Raw genomic sequence first — 19786 nt, 5'->3', positions numbered from 1 at the left:
ACTCCACACTGGACAGGGAAAGATGAAGGAAATAGTGAGGGAGGCATCGGACACCAATGGGTGCTGAGCCCATGGTTGTTGATGATGATTCAATCAGGATATACTTTGGTCCACCCTCATTTCACCCTATTTCTTGCCAAACTCAAACCCATGCCTCAGGTTAGGAAAAAAGGGGGGGGGGGAGGAAGGAGAATTATGTCAGCTGGTAAGATTGGTAAGGGAATTTTACAAAGATGGGTCCACCTTGAGGAATTAGTGCCACTTCCTCTTTCAAAGTTTCCCAAATGGAACCTAACATTTAAAGGGATGGCATGCTGAATTTAGCCCAATAACTGTCATCCATTAATATACGGAGGGCAGGGATACACTAAGGGGCAAGATCAACCTAATGTATACAACTCCAGTTATGTGAATAATGTAGCTGGAATTGACGTACCACACACTGAGTTGCTGTGAGTCTATACTCTTGTTTCTCATTCTGGTGGAGTACCAATTGATGAGAGCATGTCTGGGGAGTTAATTTAGTAGTGGGTCCCATTAAACCGACCCTTGGGGGATTGATCGCCACAGCATGACTCTCCCAGTATGTGTAGCAATACCCAGAAATTTATCTGGAATCTAGATTCGATCTAGGATGGCCTTGGTTTTTATTTAACGTAACTGCTAAATAGCCACCAGTTTTATACACCTCCCACCCAAAAAACAGCATTTCAGGGGTTTCCTGAGGCAGCAGTTAAATATTCCCCTAGACCTACACTGACATCAGTTGAAGATGCAGCTCACAATTCTTTTGGTATAGGAAGGTGATACACAAGAGTACTGCATATAGTGTTGACAAACCAAACAGGCAGGTTTATTTCAACTCCATTCAAAACACAGCCCAGGGTAAGGCAACTCAAGTTTGCCCATCGAAAAAGGTCAAAATGTAGGAGGAAGAAACATTTTCAAATGTACAAGTTGGCAGCACTCTGAAGATGTAAAGAGGAAATGTATAAAGGGAAACTAAGACAAAAGACTACAGAAAAATTTCCTTAACAATGTGCTTTTAATAAAATATTGCACCCGTAAGAGCTATAATAGAGGCTTTTGTTTGTACTTGGGTTTTCTGATCAATACAAAATTATTTTTTAAATTTCAAGAGATGCAATGATGACCAAAGATCTACTGTGAGTGGTCTTTAGGGTTCATGTTAGGAAATGCTTTTTTTCCCTAAGTTCTTTTTGTATCCTCCACTGAACTCTCCTGTTTGTAACTCCACAGTATTCCTTAGGAATTGCTAATACGTAATACATTCCTGTGCCTCTTATAGCAACAGCTTAGCAGGAATTTTTCCATCCAGCAATGAGGAAATGTCAGCATCACAAAGCTGTGCTGAATCAAGGCAATGGGCCTTTCTACCCAAATATCAACTGAAGCCCTCCAAGTGCAGACCTGAAATGAAACCACAGCAAGTATCTGAACTACATTCTCAAAGAAACAGAGTAACTTTGGCCTCAAGAAAGCACAAGGTTTATTTCCCATACTACAGGTCTGAATTTTGGAACACACTTTGTGAAATGGTGACATAACAGTTTTCATTCTAAAACCACTTATTTCATTCCACTCCTGTAGTAACTATCTTTGTAAGTCAAAGGCAGAGTCAATTTTAAAGTAAGATGCATATTGTATGTACACTGTTTTCTTCAATCCAGGTGTAATTTCTCCTTTTAAATAAGACTCAATTTATACACATACAATAAATAGTTTATTAAAGGAATGTATCTAAGTTTGAGTTTTTGTTTATTTGCTTCCGTCTTCTTTTCTCTCCTCACAATCCTCAGCTTAATTCTCAACACCTTACATATAGCTCATAAGTCACCCTTTGATCAGGTTGTTAGGTAACAGGTTATTTCATGCTGAGATGGGAGAGGGGTTGAAGATTAAGACTGGCATCTGTCTGGGAGTGTCTGGATCACCAAGTGCTTGTCTGTTTCCCTAACACAGCAGAAAAATGCATGTTACTTCTGTCCACCTCATTCTTTCTGCTCCTGCACCTACCTGTGCAAGCATGTTTGCTTAGCCAGATATTGTACTCCATTTATACAATATAAAGACGGGTCTGCTTTAACCCTCTTTCAGCTAGAACAGCATTAGATCCCAGTTACGCTGAACCTCATTATAATTACCCCATCTTCTTTTCTGGTCTTTCATATTTGGTAGTCGACATACTTTGGAATTTTACAAAAATGGAAAAAGTCTCTTTTTCAGGATGTAGAGCACAGTGGCCAAAAATAAGGCCAGAGCGAGAAAAATGAGTAGCTTATCTGTCAGTTCCCTGCGGTTATATTTTGTAATGAGCTTTCGTCCCAACTGTATTGTCCCCGACATGGACTTAAATTCGTCATTCGCATCCAGGATGGTTCGTGAAGAATTGGCTGCAATGAGAAAGTGTAAAGTTTCAGCTGCATTCCTTCCAAACATCTTACAAAGGAAACATGCAAAAAGGAAACTACAACTAGTGATACCCCTATGGGTTAGCTGACTAGTGGTAACATGAATGTAGTTCATGTTCCTGAAGAATCTTTCACCACAAAGGAGCCATAATATGCCTTGGTAAAGAACAGAAAGCAAAATAAATTAGAGGGCTCCGTGGTTTACAGATTTGGTAACAGGATATGGCACCATTCATTTTTAGACTAATGGATCATCTAATTTAGTTCAGGTCAATTGCCTTTTGACAAAACAAGTCATTGCTTGTTGAGGCCTATCTGAAACAATTTTGGTGAATTTGGCTTCATTCTTATTGGAGAGAAACTGTCATCACAAACGGCACTTTTACTGGCAACTTCAGTGTGGGACAGCACCTGAATATGGTCATGGAAACCAAATTGTTCCCTAAGCACTAGAAGTACCCCTCTGAGTATCTATTGAATACTCTGAGGACAGTATTCAATGGAACTCAGGGAGAGCAATGAATGATGGAGCAGTAAAGACCTCAACGGATCCTGTAAGGGTTCACTTCCAAACTTTCTAACATTTGGCTTTCTCTTTTTAAAGTGTATAATTTCTTTGCAAAAATTCTAATCTTGGGGGGGTCAGGGTATTAGCAGGACTCATTGAACAAAGAGTTTGAGTCTATGCCAAAATAATGGCACTGCACGTAGGGGCTTTTCAGTTTGTGCTTTTGCAAAACAGTTCTCTCTTCAAATTACTATATGATGAAAAACAAGCCAAGGTCTCCATTCTCTTGCATTACAAAATCCACATCCTGTAATTGGGAAAACGCAGTTGAATTTATACAGAACTAAATGAATAAATAAATGTCAAACTTCAAATGTGCTGTTCACTCATAAGAACAGCCAGACTGGGTCAGACTAAAGGTCCATCTAGCCCACTATCCTGTCTGCCGACAGTGGCCTATACCAGATGCCCCAGAGGGAGGGATCACAATAGGTAAGTCTCATGTGATCCCTCCCTTGTCACCCACCTCCAGAAAAACAGAGGCTAGGGATACCATTTCTACCTATCTTGGCTAATAGCCATTGATGGACCTAACCTCCATGAATCTATCTAGTTCTTTTTTGAACCCTGTTAAAGTTCTAGCCTTCACCGCATTCTCTGGCAAGGAGTTCCACAGGTTGACTGTGTGCTAAGTGAAGAAAAACTTCCTTTTGTGTGTTTTAAACCTGCTGCCTATTAATTTCATGTTGACCCCTAGTTCTTTTATTGTGGAAATAAGTAAATAACTTTTCCTTATTCACTTTATCCATACCAGTCATGATTTTATAGACCTCTATCATATCCCCCCCCCCCCAGTCTCCTCTTTTCTAAGCTGCAAAGTCCAAGTCTTTTTAATTTCTCTTCATATAGTACCTGTTCCAAACCCCTAATAATTTTTGTTGCCCTTTTCTGAACCTTTTCCAATGCCAATATATCTTTTTTGAGATGAGGCAATCATATCTGTATGCAGTATTCAAGATGTGGGCATACCATGGTTTTATATAGAGGCAATAAGATATGCTCTGTCTTATTCTCTATCCCTTTTTTAATGACTCCTAACATTCTATTTGTTTTTTTTTTACTACCGCTACACACTAAGTGGATGTTTTCAGAGAACTAGCCACAATGACTCCAAGATCTTTCTCTTGAGTAGTTGTAGCTAAATTAGTCCCCATCATATTGTATATATAGTTGAGATTATTTTTTCCAATGTGCATTACTTTACATTTATCAACATTAAATGTCATTTGCCATTTTGATGCCCAATCACTTAGTTTGGTGAGATCTTTTTGAAACTCTTCACAGTGTGCTTTGGTCTTAACTACCTTGAGCAGAACTACCACTCATAGGATCATGTGGTATCTTATGAAAGAAGTATTATAATCATTTATCATATCATAAATTCTGATGTCCTATCCTTAAAAAAAGGTCCTTAAGCCAAATGTTTTTGTTTCCCATGGTTAGTGACAAAGAATGGCTTCCCTGCTTTACAATCAAATACTGGAAAAAGTACTGTTATTTTTTATAAGTTAGAATTCTAACTACAGAATCAAAATCCACAGCTGGTTTTCTTAAAGCAGATGATCTTTGATAGCTCTTCCCCGACAGATTGTAAGCAGTAGTCAGCCAGAAAATGGGTGACAGAGTGATTGTCAAAACTGTCTTATTTGAAAGGAAAAGAAACATACTTTTTCTGCACGCAGGAACTGTGCACAGCTGCTATCCCCAAATGGGGTAGATAGTGAAGAGGAGAAAGTTGCATTATATAACTATTCTTTAAACCCCCACTCTCTTTTTTTCTGAGCACAGCAAATATGAGACCCAGCTGGCATACATCCAACTCCTAAACAGTTCATGAATCGCCAATTTTGACAGCCCACTTGATTTATTGTTTTAGGGTCTAAAGGAAAGAGCTGGTCAAATCCTGGTTTCTTAAATGTATTACTGACACAGCATGTGACTTTGGGTACAAATCACTTGATCTCCTCCTGCCTTAGCTTTTACCCAGCCCTCCAGCTGGGTTGACTATCTTTCGGTATCCATGTTAAACTTTCTTCTGTGTGTGACTATGTGTCTCTATTTATACAGCCAGACCTACACACTGTATTTTCATATTTCTTTGATACTGTACCATGTATTCTAGGAAAATATTATACAATAATGGCAATCTGTCCCTGACAAACACTTGCCAGACATGTTGCTTTCCCATCAAATTTGCTGTGGAATGCCAGTGATATCCTATCATAGAAAAGGTTTTACCCAAAACCAAAAGTTTCTAATCAGCTTCTTACTCTTTCTTGTCATTCTTAGACTATATTACAAAACTTGCCACCAGTCAGGAGTGATGGTCTCTGTAATTTTTTACATCTATGTCAAGAATTAATTTTGTCATGTTTGCTAATATGAGTCACACACCATCTCCATATTGGTGCACATTAGAGATGTAAAAGGTTGACTCACCCTTAACATGCAAGGCTTACTGGTTCTGGTTAACCAATAAGGGCTGGAACAGCTTCCAGCCGGCCTTCAGCCCCTGTCCATGGTGGCCCAGCCTGGCACCGCCCCCCTCCCCCCCGCCAGAAGTTACACACTGTGGTTCTACTTGAGTGGGGCCAGCAGGGGCTGCCAGTCCCTCCCAGGAAGCGGTTGCAGAGCCTACAGCGAAGCCATCCCAGGAGTGGGGAGGCCCTGCTCCCAGGGGGCTTCGCTGTGGGCTCTGCAGTATAAAGCTAAGCTTCATACTGCAGAGCCCACAGAGCATGTATCCACTAAGATTTTAGCTGTTACATAGTTACCTTTTCAAATGACTTTACATCCCTAGTGCACATGACAAAATTCATTCTGCACATGGATGATCTGTGATGAGGGTGGAGCTGAGAGGTCAGAATGTAAGAGAGCTCTGGCTAGGGTGCAGGCTCTGAGATCAGGCTGGGGATGAGGTATTTGAAGTGCAGGAGGGAGTTCTAGGAGACAGCCAAGGAATTTGGAGTGCAGGAGCCTGGGGTGAAGGTGCATGGTCTGGGCTGGAGACAGAGTACAGGAGGGGGCTCAGGGTTAAGGAGCGCGGTCTGGGGAGGAGTGACTGGAGTGTGGGTCTTTACCTGGGCTTACCATTTGATGTGTGGTGGGGAACAGGTAGCTCTGTGTGACCCACACTCATTTGCAGGCCCTGCCCCCGCAGCTCCCAATGGCTGGGAACCACAGCCAATGGGAACTGTGGGATGGGAACCTCCAGGTGAGAATAGCATTGGGACAGAGTTCCCGATGATTGAGGTGATGCAACTCCAGCTGGCAGGGAAGGAAAGGCAGCTAGAGCTTTGGCTGCAGCCACTAAACCCCTTTCTTAAACTGGCCTCGCTGCTCAGGCCACAGAGCACATCTTTCCTTTGGCCCTAACAAGGAACTGACATGGACAGGGGAGAAGAATGCTCCTCCAACCCCAGCAGAGAGCTGCAACGTCCAGGAGAGAGGCACACTCCTCCAGCCCCAGCAGAGAGCTGCTCTGGTCTAAGGATGTTAAGGAGCGGTTATTTGGCTAATCGCATAGTCAATACAATTTGTATCGACTACACGATTAGTCAATAGGAGGAGATAATACAATAGGAGGAGCTAAAATGCAATACAATTTGTATTGACTACACAATTAGTCAATAGGAGGAGCTGTTCTGCAGAACTGCAGCGGGGGTAGCTCCTGGAGCCAGTGGGAGCCAAGAGTGAGCAGTCCCGGCTTGTGCCGGCTCCAGCCGCTGTGGTTCTGCATTTTCAATGTATTAAGAGCTGGGCGACTCTTACTACATTTAAAATGCAAACCACAGTGGCTCCAGACCAGCATGAGCCAGGACTGCTTGGTCCTAGCTCGCACCGGCTCCAGCAGTCCCTGTCCATGGCAGCCTACTGCTCCCCCCCACTGCCTCTAACAGAAGCAGTGGGGAGGGGAGACAGGTTGCACCAGCTCCTGTTTCCCCCCCTACCCCCTTTGTTGCCACTCATACAGAGGCAGCAAGGAGGGGGGAAGAGAGTAGAGTACTCTACTCGACTGCCCAAGAAGCTTAGCCTTATCGGGTAGTCGAGTACTCGACTACTTGCTTACATCTCTACTCTGGTCCCAGCAGGGAGTTGCAGCAGCCACAGAGAGGCCCTTCTCCAGCTGCAGCAGCCCCACAGGTGGCAGCCCTACACTGGGCTTATTAGGGAGCTGCACAGCCATGCAGCTTAGAGGGAACTCTGGTCAGGAAGATGGTTTGAAACACAACTCCAAGCCACAGCCTCTGTTTTGTGTGAAAATGTTAGTTCTGGTGACAGGCACTGATGGAGTCCTGAATCAGAAGTCCTCTATGTATCTGCAAAATAAGTTCATCATGGACAGCAGCAATGCGAGTTTCCACTGCACCCTGTCTATTTGCCTCACTAAAATCTTGGAAGAATCACCTGTTAGAATTAGGAATGTGAAGGTTTAACTGGTAAGCACTACCATTAACGGTGTCCAGTGTCCCAGCTAGGGATGTTAAATAGTAAGCTAATCGAGTAATCAATGGAATTTTCATTGACTACTGAATTAGTTGATAAGTGGGTTCACTGCGACTCTGCTTTTTAAATGTAGTAAGAGCCAGTCCCCCCACTCACCTCCCTTTTAATCAGTTAAACGATCAGACAATATGTTTAACCTGTTAGCCAGTTAAGCAGGATTTTACATCCCTAGTTGGAATAGAGTATCATTCTGCTCTAAAAATGAAGAGTCTGTATTTACTATCTCCAGACGTTAAAGACTAGAGTAGTTACCCTATACATAAGAACAGATATACTGAGTCAGACTAATGGTCTATCTACCCTAATCTCCTGTCTTCCAACAGTGGCCAATATCAGGTGCTTCTGGCAATCAGAGGCTAGGGACACCCAGAGCATAGTGTTGCATCCCTGACCACCTTGGAAAATAGTCATGGATAGACCTATCTGCCATAAACTTATCTAATTATTTTTTAAACTCGGTTATAGTTTTGGCCTTCACAATATCCCCTGGCAGTGAGTTCCACAAATCGACTGTGTTGTTTGAAGAAGTACCTCCTTCTGTTTGTTTTAAACCTGCTGCCATCAAATCCTTATAATGCATAAACAAAGATTTGGGTTGCATCTATACCCAGAGTTTGCATGGTCTCCTCACTCTGCTTGACCTGCTGAGACATCATCCTGCTAATGCCCATCAGGCTCTCTGTAATTTTACTCGCATTCTCTGCCAGACTTTCCTTTGTGGTTTTTCTAAAAGAAGAAAGGAAAAATAAAATAGCAAGGAATAAAATCACATCTCTGGGGTGTTCAATGCTTCCTGCTCCTGAATGTAACGGGGCATTTAAAGCTGGAATTTGGTACCAACCGTAGCTGCCTTCAGATGTACAAAGCACAGAAACATATTGTTCTAGCATGCTCATTCAAATGAAGTAGTAGATTTGTGTGTGCACCCAAAATCTAGGGAGATTAAAAAGTGGTTAATCTTAGCGGTTACATGCTAAGGCGGTGCCTGGCTGTCAGTCCCACTCTCAGGGAACTGGCTGCACTGTGGACTCTGCAGTATAAGCTTTATACTGCAGAGACCACAGTGCGGGATGGAAAGCAGCTCCCATCTGCTGTCCCGCTCCCGGGGAGTCGGCTGCTGCCCCACCCACAGAGCCAGCAGCATGAGGCAGCAGCCAGCTCCCCGGGAGCGGGGACAAAAGCTGGTGTGTAACCGTTATGCTAACCGATAACTCATGCTTCTCTGTTAACCGTTTAAACAGTTACACTATTACATCCCTAACAAAATCCTCATCAAATCTCTAAGTAACTGAATTTTAGAGCAGCAACCCCTTACACAGCTACTATGCAGTGGCTGAGAGAAGGGGTCTATGTGTCATCAGACACTGATCCACAACTACACAATTTCATGACACAATATGGAGAAACTGATGTAAGCCACTGCTTTATTACCATTTATATCCAGTTTGATGTTCCTTGATTAAATAAGACAAGTATTTAATTCATAAACTATATAAAACAATTCATTTTGGTGTGAAATATGGATCACAGACAGATTTATAACTTGTACTTTATGATATACTTGATATGAACCTCACAAACTTTGGAACAGTCTAACATGCTCCTCCTTCCTAACAAGTTGAACATAGGAGAATGTAGTTTAACTGAATATTACAAATCAACCACACCTTTATCTATGAAAAAGGTAAGGTGTTAATAAAAGACCTACTTTCTAAATGGAAACATGTAATTTACAGTACACGTGTATGTGCACACACACGTTGTGTTACTAGTTATTTTTAGAACAACTGGATACACAGCATCTATTGTTTAAATTCTCTAATTACAAAGGAAAGATATAGTACCTTTGTCGTAATGGGTCTCCTCCTTGCAGCAGTTCATCTTTCTCAGAGTTGTCTATAGCCATTTTGCAAGCTAGATTTGCCTTTCTCCAAGCTGTCTGATTGCTGAAATCATAAGTGCACAATGGTTTAGAACAGTGTTTCTTATAGTTTTTAAGACAGAGAAACACTAAACAATAATTTTTTTTATGGGAAACATCAAGGATTTTTTTTGTTGAGGAAAAAAAAAAGCCCCCAGGTAAAAGCTGTTGAGAAAAAAAAAGGTTTGTCCCTTTAAGGGTGGCCATTTTGATCTGTTTTCTCCACAGCACACCTCCGACTGCCTCCAACACACTTCAAGAAACGCTTTTTTAGAATGATAGTGACTGCTTGCAAAGCTAGAACATTTTTTATGTGACAGCCCAGATAGTCACACGTTAGTTGGGCACAAATAAATACTGCACCTCAACAAAATCCCATATACTTATCCGTAACAATCAACATATAGGATATATTTTGTAAATTATTTTTACATACTTCTACATCATGCTAGGTGTAGAAATAACCCATTCCCTCATCCATTTCTCCTCTTCTGTATAGGGATGTGAATGGTTAACTGGTAAGCCCCACTCTTCACGGGTGAGACTTACCAGTTACACTTAACTGGTGGGGGCTGGAGCACGTGTGGGGCAATCCCCGTCCATTGTGGTGGCGGCTGCTCCAGACCAGCTGCACCCCATCCCACCTGCCACGTTTAATCGGCTAATCAGTTAAACAATGTTTAACTAGTTTACTAATTAAATGGGATTTTAAATCCCTACCTCAGAGAGGACAGCGAGGAAGAATATCATGCAAGTTGTTGAAAATCTAGTTATATTCCATTCTTGCTAAGTTATCTGTAAGCTGCGTGGCAGGACGGCCACACAGCTGCTACTTGAGCCCTGCCCAGAGATTTAGGGCTACTGCACAGGGAGTTTCCTGGCTGGGGAGGGGCATTCCCTCAGCAGCAGAAGCTCCCTGCTCCAGACTACGAGCAGAGCATGCTGGTGGGGAAGGGGACATAAGAAGGAGCGAGCGAGGGAGTAAATACGCGGCTGGGATGGGAGGGGACAAATAGGGAGGGGAGTTTGGAGCATGCAGTAAGTATTGGAGAGGAGAGGTTTGATTACATAGATCTGATTACAACCCCTGGGTTTGCCTACAGCTTCCTGTGAGGAAACCCAGCACGCTCCTCTAGCTTCCTGGATCTGGGAAAGAGGGAGCAAACTGCATAGAGTACGTGAGGGAAATGGGGGTGGCACTGGAGTTTATGCAGTGAGGTGGGGACAGAGGGGAGTTTTGCTTGGAATGTCTTAACTTGTTTCCATCTGGACTGCAGGCAGTAAGGCTGTGTTTAGACTACATCCCTCTTTCGACAGAGGGATGTAAATTAGACACATCGAAATTGCAAATGAAGCGGGGATTTAAATATCCAGTGCTTCATTTGTAATAATTGCGTAATGGTGCTCTTTCGAAAAAGCGCCATTTCAAAAGTAAAACTGCAGTCTAGATGCAGTTCTTTTGAAAATGGCAGGCTTTTTCGAAAGATCCTGTAAACCTCAAAAAATGAGGTTTTCGAAAGAACTGCATTTAGACTGTGGTTTTACTTTCAAAATGGCGCTTTTTTGAAAGAGCGCCATTACGCAATTGTGCAAATGAAACGTGATATTTAAATCCCCACTTCATTTGCAATTTCGACATGTCTAATTTACATCCCTCTGTTGAAAGATGGATGTAGTCTAGACACAGCCAAAGAGTCAAACCCTGTCTGCCTCAGTACAGCAGCCCTAGGTGGGCTGCAGACATAGGACTCTCTCCTGGGCAGGGCTTGGGGGGAGCAGATTGCATGGGAATAGGTGGGGGAAATAAGGAGATGGATGCAGTGAGATGGGGTCAGAGGGGAGTTTTTTGGGAGTGACTTAATTTGCTCCTGTCTGGACTGCAGGCAGCAAACTGGACTGCAGACTGTGTCTGTCTCAGCACAGCAGCCCTAGTTGGGCTGCAGACATAGGACTCTCTCATGGACTAGAGCAGGCTGTATGGGGTGGTGCCAAAAATTCAGGTGGGTTAAAAGCTTTTAGACTGCTTTTGAATACTGGAACAAAAGGCCTAGCTCACGACATTTGCATGAGTACATTTCAAACAAAGTTTACATGGGTGTTACTAGCTTAAGGTAAGAAAGGAAAGGAAAGGATTATTTTAACTGAATTTTTTTTAGTGTTGTAGATATCGCACTCTGATCTTAATGATTTTTTTTAAATTCTGTGTCACTAGTTAATACATGGTAAATTGTTAAAACTACAAGAACTTTACTATGCATCCTGTTTAATTTGTTTGGCCTTTCAATTGGGAAGTGTTCTGGGGGCTTCTATGCTTTGAGTTAATGACACACATAAGGTGCAAGTTTCAAACCAGGACAATAATATATGTACTCCAAGGGTAGTGTTAGATTTCTTTATTAGATTTCATATTAAACAAACATCTTAAGCATTGCTCCTTGTTAATTATTCCTTGTTTTAATATGTCTTCCATACCTATGGACTGTTTAAAATATATATTTCTACCTAGGTTCTTTGTACGGGACACATTGCACATCCACACCACCTCAATATTGGTGGTGCACATAAGAAATTTCAACCCACCCAAAGGAAAATTCAGCCTACCCAAGGGTGGGAAATGTTAGAGGGAACACAGCATTCCTGTACTGAATTTCATCAGGAATAACTATTCAAAAACCATTCAATTTGACAGAAAGGTAATATCCATAAAACACAATTGAGAGATTAGAACAGTGGTCTTCAACCTTTTTAAGCCCAAGACCACTTTTTGAATTTAAGTGCAATCCAAGATCTACCTCAAATATAAATTACACTTGCCCCTTCTCCGAGGTCCCACCCCTGCTACCTCCATCCTCCCTCTCTCACCCATTCTCACTCACTTTCATCTGGCTGGGGCAGAGAGTTGGGGTGCAGGTTCTGGTTTTGGATTAAGGGGTCTGGAGTGTGAGAGGGGCTCTGAGTTGCTCTTGGGGCAGGCAGTTGGGATGCAGGAGCGCTCGGGTCTAGGGCACGGACTTGGGGTCCAGGAGAGATATCATGACTGGGGTAGAGTTTCGGGATATGGGCTCCAGCTGGGCATTGCTTACCTCAGGTGGCTCCTGGTTGGTGGTACAGTGGGGTTAAGGCAGGCTCACCCCTGCCCTGGCCCTGCACCACTCCCAAAAGCAGCCAGCAAACTCCATCCCAAGTCCTGCTGTGTCCCTCTCTGCTTTGTGGAGAAAGGATACAGAGTGGGAGAGGGCATCTTGATATCAGCGCCCCTCCTCTCCCTGCCCAGAAAGCAGGAGGCTCCCCAGGGGAGGGGCAGCTCCAAGGAAAGGGCAGGAGTTGAGCAGCAATGGGGGAAGGGGCAGCTGAAGTGCTGGCACTTGATAGGCTCTTGGCCAAACCAGTCAAGATCACCTGTCAGAGGCTCCAAGATCTACCAGTAGATCCTGATCTCCTGGTTGGTGACCACTGAACTAGAACAAGGGACAGTGCTTTAGGAGATCCGAGTTTTAGTACTGACTCTATCATTCATTTATTCTGTGACCTTTTGCAAGTCACTTCACCTGCGAGAATCCATCTGTAAAATGAGGGCAATGATGCTCAACCACTTTTGTAAAAAGTGTGTATGATTAACTGAAGAGTCTGTACATACTGCCATCATCTTTACCTACCTGAGCATTTGTTTTTTATGGTTCTCTACTTCTTGGAGTAAAGCTTGTTTCTCTGATTCTTTATCTTGTTCCTTGGCCATCTGCTCAAGCTCCTTTGATATAAAAGCAGATATACTAAAATCGAAGCATAAGGTGTGATACAATTTACAATTACAGGTTGGACTGCCTTGTTCTGGAACTGTCAGGAACCAAGGAGTTTTGTGGAGCAAGGGAGGTCAAGGCTCCCCTCCTAGCCATAAGCCCCTCTCCTGGGTGCCAGCCCTGGCCACTGGGCTCTGCTCCCAGCCCTATCCAGGACTGAACTCCCCGCCGCCAGCCCCACACTCCCAGCCATGCTGGCACCGTTGCCATCAGCTTACGCCAGGGCTGAGCTCCCCACTGCCGGCCTGGGCAGTGCGCCCAGCCTCTGGCTCTGCTGTCATTGGCCAGAGCTCCACTTCTGACCCTGGCTGCCCCCACTCCCAGCCGAGCTCTCTGGTCCAGCAATATCCATAATTCTGCCTGACCACATTTGTTGCTGGACTAGAGAATACCAGATTTTAGAGTTTCAGCCTGTATTATGTTTTTCTCAACTAGAGAGGGTAGCTAATTCAGTAAATTAGCAGCTAATTTGATATTGCTGATACCCTTGGTTTGAATCTAGGTAGTTTAGAATGACTCTGAAAGGCCCCCAAAGGACCCCCAAAGAGTGTATTCATTTACATGGATAACCGATAAGCATGAGCATATTGGTTACCCAAACAATTACACACCAGCTCCCAGTGTGACTCCCAGAGAGTCGATTGCTGCCCCATGCTGCTGCCTCTGATACAGAGGCAGCAGCAGAGGTTGGCAGGTGGAATTGGTACACACAGGGAACCAGCTTAAAAGCCAGCTCCCAACACACACTGGCTCCAGGGAGGCTGACTGCCATCCCGTGCTGCTGCCTCTAAATCAGTACAAGTAGCGAGCCGGCTTAAAATCTGGGTCCCAGCGCACACCAGCTCACGTTGCTGCCTCTGTATCAAAGGTGGCAACCACTTTCCTGGGAGCAGGCCAGCAGGTGGGAGCCGGTACATGCCAGGAACTGACTCTGTATGAGAGTATGCAGTGCAGGGTGGTAGCCTGTTCCCCAGGAGTGGGGCTGGCAGCAGGAAGCACACTGGCTGCCGGCCCCATTCCCAGGGAGCCAGCATATAACTCCTAAAAGTTTTAGAGGCTACACAGTTACAATAACAACTGTTTTTTAACATCCCTAGTCCCCAGTAACCAGACAACAATCAACCCTCTCTCATACGCCAAAGAATAGAGAGCAGTGAGAATCAACAAATTAGACTCAAAGGTCAACTTATTGCTGCTTTTCAGCAGACTATTGGCAACAATGGAAGTGATAAGAATCATGTCAGTTTCCTTCTGCTGATTTTAGAGAAAGCTACAAGTGTCAGTCCATTTAAAAGGTTACCGTTGTACATTTCATTTCTGCAGAACTTGTCAGCTTAGATGCCATCAATTATCAGAGAAAGTATATTTGCAAGACACATACTTGTGGAATGAGACTACTATTTTTAATTATCTTACACAATACATAAGCAATTCGAAATACTCAATATTATAGCTAATAAATGTCTCCAAGACATTAGTACTGTAGTGTCACCCTGGTATAACCTTAATTCTACCTAACACACGGGAATGCAGACTTCCATGTCTCTGGAAAACCCAATTAAATCCTATTACAAGCACCATTAATAGTCTTGCTTTTGCCAATCAGCAGCTCATTTTTGTAGTGAGACACATGTTGTACCTCACCTGTATTCTGAGACGTAAATATTGAAACTTTTCTTTTACTTTGGCATTCAGTTCTGTAAGCACATTTAAGGGTCCTTGACAATCCCTGATATCCTAAAAGAAATAACATACACCACAAGCATGCTTGAGTAAGAGCTGTAGATTGGTAATGCAATTGAATATGTTTATTATTTATTTAATTAGTTTTTGAGAAGGCGCAGGGTATTTCTGCTGAATGAGATACAGGAAGAAACAGGACTTTTTCACTTGTGAGGAATTTGAATGTTTGCAGTGTGATTAAAGATTAACATGGGGTCTCACGTTCAGATTTTATATAAACATGGTGGCTGTCTCTAGACTGGCAAGTTTTTCCGCAAAAGCAACTGCTTTTCTGGAAAAACTTGCCAGCTGTCTACATTGGCCGCTTGAATTTCCGCAAGAACACTGACGATCTCATGTAAGAAATCAGTGCTTCTTGCGGAAATACTATGCTGCTCCCGTTCAGGCAAAAGTCCTTTTGCGCAAAAGGGCCAGTGTAGACAGCTGAGATTTGTTTTCCGCAAAAAAGCCCCGATCGCGAAAATGGCGATCGGGGCTTTTTTGCGCAAAAGCGCATCTAGATTGGCACGGACACTTTTCCGCAAAAAGTGCTTTTGCGGAAAAGCTTCCGTGCCAATCTAGACGCTCTTTTCCGCAAATGCTTTTGACAGAAAACTTTTCCGTTAAAAGCATTTGCGGAAAATCATGCCAGTCTAGACGTAGCCTATCAGTATTATGTTATAAAAGTGGAAAAAACCATAACACAGAGCCCATTACACTAGGCAGACTTCATTGCATTGTGACTCCCTTTTGACAACAAAAATTATTACATGTGGCTGGGAGGGCGAAGCGGATGAAAAATGAGCCCACCCAACTTCTGCCACCCTGGATGGGAGGAGAAGGCTAAAAAAGACCCAGGACTTCAGTCCTAGGCAAGGGGCCTGTAACCTAAGCCTCACCATAAAGGGCTGAAGCTGTTGGGCTTTGGATTAGGCCCCAGGCTGCAGAACTTGGGTTTTGGCCCAAAGCCCCACCACACCTAACATCCACCCTGGCAACCCCATTACAATGAGGTCACAAAGCAGTTTGAAAAAACCGCTGCACTGCACAGAAACTCAGCCAGTGGCGTTGTACTGCTGTATTAGCCTTTTAGTGGGGCAGGGCTGGTCAAGTTTGTGAAAATTAGTTAGCCAAGCACCAGAGAATTAAACTCAGATTTTTACTGCCCTTCCACGTAAGCACCTGCCCGCTCCTAACTGCCGACTCTGCAGCGCCGGGAAGGGACGTGGCCGGGGCGGAGAGGTGCACAGAGACACGGGTCCCCGAGCGGGCCCCAGGTGTGGGGGAGAAGAGTCTGGACTGGGAAGAGGCGCAAACACCGCCCCGAATGAGCCCAGCTGCCCACGAGCGATCCCCGCCTACCGGAAAGGGGGCAGAAGGCCGGGCGGGGGGGAAAGCCTCCAGAGATGACCCCCGAGCGGAGCAGGCGGGCAGGGCCCTGGGCCCGGGTGACCCACACACGGGAGGGGGAGAGGCCGCTACCCCTCCTCAGGGAGGTGCCGCGGGGGCGCCGGAAAGGGGCCCGGCGCGTGCGGACAACGCTACCTGCACCGCCGCTTTAATCTCCAAGTCAAATTTGACAATTTCCTGGTTACAGACCCGGACGGGCACGTCCCCGACCGCCGCCATCTTGCGAACTACGGGAAGCGAGAGGGACCAAAATCAATACACCATCCCCCCCCCCCCCCCCGCTCCCGCCGAAGGCGGCAGTCGCGCCACCTAGTGGCCGCGTCCTGTAGGCACAGGGAATGGGAATACTGGGCCTCCCTCCCTGGTTCGAGGGATGCACTTGCCTAGGGCCACACACTGCCCCAGCGAGCAGGCTTGGGCCGGGCTGCCTGTGTACTATACTGAGTAGCAGTGTTTGCAACCCAGCTCCAAATAAACTCAGGGGCTGGTGCCACTTTCCAAAATCGTGATATTACCACTTGCAGGCCTATCCTGAGTGTCACCCTCCCTCCCCAGCTGCAGGGGTTGCCTTCAAAACAGGCAAATGTGTAAAGAATCTGTAAGAAATGTAGGTTCTGATTCTGTTCGGCGTCAGGCTTTTCTCCACAGCCCCGAGCATTTAAACCATATTTGTTTTTAACAGTCACTGGAGATATTTAAGAGCAGGTTGGATAGACATCAATCAGGGATGAGCTAAAGGGGAGGGGAGGAAGGGGCTTTTTTGTGTTGGGCCGCACGTAACTGAGAAGCAAAAATAAAAAAACAAACCCTCACTGACATGGCCCCTGGCTGAGAAAGACACCCTGTCTATGGCCTGCAGTCCCCTGTCCAGGGGCTCAAAGAGGAGCACAAGGAGAGGGGGTGCTGACCTGGAGCAGAAGGCAGCTGCCTGGGACCAGCTGCAACACCAGCATGAGGCCATGTGCTCCTCCCTCACCACAGTGATGGAGCACATGGCCTCATGCATGGAGCAGGCCACTAGCCATCTTGCTGCCCCGTCCACCCAGGAGCCACGAGTGCCCCAGAACACATGGTGGTGGGACCTCTCAGGCAGCGGAAGCCTCCCGACCACCTGGGGGAAGGTACCAGTCCCATCCCTGAGGCCCCTTTTGCTTCTCCCCTGTTCAGGAGTGGCCCAAGGCCAGCTGCAGCAGCTGGCACCCCAGCGGGCAGCGCAACTGGCGCCTCCCCCCCCTGCACGGCCGTCAATGGCTGTGACGTCATCATTGGGTGCCCGGGCCAGCGGCGCTCTAGGCAACTGCCTAGTTCGCCTAGGCTCACGGGCCACCTCTGCCCGTTTCAGATTCTTTCCCTAGTACCTCCCCTGTTGTATATTCCCCCCTGCCCTCCCCGAACAGTCCTGTTTCACAAAAGAAGGCTTTTTTATTTGCTCTGCAAGGGAGGGGGAGGAAGGTGGGAAAGGAGGGCAGGGGAAGGGAGGAGTGGGGAAGGAAAGGCACACAGAGGTAATGCAAGGGCACCTTCTGGAGAGGCACGGGGGAAAGTCTCACAGCTGGCCTTGTACAAAACTCTCCTGATGAGCACAGCCCCTTGACGTGCTCTCTGTATGGTGCTGGTGTCTAGCTGCTTGTATGCCCCAGCCAGACATTCAGCCTCTGCCCCCCCCCACCCTGGCAATAAGTCTCCCCGCTGCTCTCACACAGGTGGCGGAGCACACAGCAGGCCAGCAGCACGAAGGGGATGTTGTCCTTGCTGAGGCCCAGATGGGTGAGGTGACTCCTGAACTTCCCCTTTAACTGGCCAAATGCACATTCCAGCTCCATGCCACACCTGCTCAGCCTGGTGTTGAAGTGCATCTTGGTGTGGGAGTATCCAGGCTGCTCATCTAAAGTTTCATGGAGCAAAGGGTAGGCTGCGTCGCCCAGGATGCAAATGGACATGTCTCTCATGGTGTGGTCAGGGAAAAAAGTGCCAGCGTGCATCTTTTGGAATAGGCAGAAGCTCCAGAAGATGCAGGCATCATGCACCTTTCTCGACCAGCCAACGACCTCAGTGAATAATACTTTATGATCCACGAGGGCCTTCAGCACCATGGTTGATGTAGTCTGAGGCCTGGTGGTCAGGGGCCAGGATGGGGCTGAGAGTGCTGTCTATGGCCCCCTGCAGTTGGGGAAGCCCATGGCGGCAAAGTTGTCCACAATGCTGTCCACATTCCCCAGAGTAACGAGCCTCTGTAGCAGCATGTGGTTGACAGCCCGGGCTACCTGCAGGAGCAGGGTCCTGACTGTAGATTTCACCATGCCAAACTGGTTCCCAGTGTAGCAGCAGCTGTCCGGCGTGGCGATCTGTCACAGGGTGATGTCAATACACTTCTACACAGGGATGGCAGGTCTCAGTTGGGTGTTCTGTCACTTGAGGGAAGGGGCGAGCCACTCGCAGAGCTCCAGGAAGGTGGTCTTCTACATGCTTAAGTTCTGGAGCCACTGCTGGTTGTCTGATAGCTACAGGACAATGCAGTCTCACCAGTCCAAACTGGTCTCCCGCCACCAGAAGTGGCGCTCCACGATGTCCAGGGGATTGAGGGGCATGCACAGCAGCAGGAGCACCAGGACCTGGGTTATCAAGGACTGTGGTCCAGCTGGTCATTGTCCTGCTGGAGCAGCATGCGGTCAGTTTGTAAGTACCATGCCATGAGGTGCAGCATGAGGCTCGTGAGCCTGGCACTGCTTTGCAGCCACTCCGGCTCCATGCTGTGAGTGCTGTGGCATCCGCAAGGGCAACCAGAGCACACTGCATCCATTTTGTGTGCCACGAGGGGGAAGGCAGTGGAGGAGTGGTGTGTGAGATGCGGCCATAGAGAGGAGCCCCTCAAAACATGCATTGCAGCTTGCTGGACCAAGCAGCCCCTGGAAGTGTCTGCGCTCCTGGTGCCCTCCCCAGAGTGCTTCCAAGGACTCCAAGTCCAAGGCAGGCGCCAATCAGTGTGGACACACTATTTTGAAATAATTCTGACTGATTTCAATGCTCCCCCATAGTGGGAACATGCTATTTCAGTTTTGTTAACTAAATTAGAAATAATTCCCAATTTATTTCCAGGCATGGCCCCACCCACCCTCCACCCCCAGAATGCCTGCGGTAGGTGTTCTGGGGACAGAGTGTTGCTGCTCCAGGGCTGGGGATGCCAGGCCAGGCCCCATGGCGCGCCCTCCTCTCTCTCCCAGTATTCCACAGCTGGGCAAGCCAGGTGGTGCAGCACACCCTACCTACCTCTTCCCTTCCCCGGTGCTCAAGAGGTTGGGCTGGGGCAGGCCATGCAGTGCAGTGCGGTGTACCTTCCACCAGGGCTGGGGAGGCTGTGGCAAGCGTGTGCCCCCTCACCGGCTGTTAATGGTAATTTCAAAATAATTTCCTAGTGTAGATATGTCTTTAC

The 19786-nt window shown here is 46.2% G+C and overlaps 1 protein-coding gene across 2 annotated transcripts; it reads right to left on the bottom strand.

Moving 5' to 3' along the window:
- Window positions 1–1721: 1721 nt before the first annotated feature.
- On the bottom strand, window positions 1722–16637 carry BNIP1 (BCL2 interacting protein 1). 2 transcript variants are annotated; one of them, XM_006138137.4, is made up of 6 exons: window positions 16492–16637; window positions 14869–14961; window positions 13084–13175; window positions 9351–9452; window positions 8114–8232; window positions 1722–2414 (listed from the first exon to the last, which is right to left on the bottom strand). In XM_006138137.4, the coding sequence occupies exons 1-6, from the start codon at window positions 16573–16575 to the stop codon at window positions 2218–2220; spliced, it is 687 nt and encodes a 228-aa protein (XP_006138199.1). In that variant the 5' UTR covers window positions 16576–16637; the 3' UTR covers window positions 1722–2217. The 2 variants fall into 2 exon arrangements, with proteins under 2 accessions (XP_006138199.1, XP_075756381.1); XM_075900266.1 differs by lacking the exon at window positions 14869–14961 and having other exon boundaries at window positions 16492–16596.
- Between the last annotated feature and the right edge of the window lie 3149 nt (window positions 16638–19786).

This window comes from Pelodiscus sinensis, chromosome 17 (genome assembly GCF_049634645.1).
Source record: "Pelodiscus sinensis isolate JC-2024 chromosome 17, ASM4963464v1, whole genome shotgun sequence".
In the NCBI taxonomy this organism is placed as follows: domain Eukaryota; kingdom Metazoa; phylum Chordata; order Testudines; family Trionychidae; genus Pelodiscus; species Pelodiscus sinensis.
Note: the sequence above shows the minus strand (reverse complement) of the source record. Positions and strands in the feature narration are given on the sequence as shown.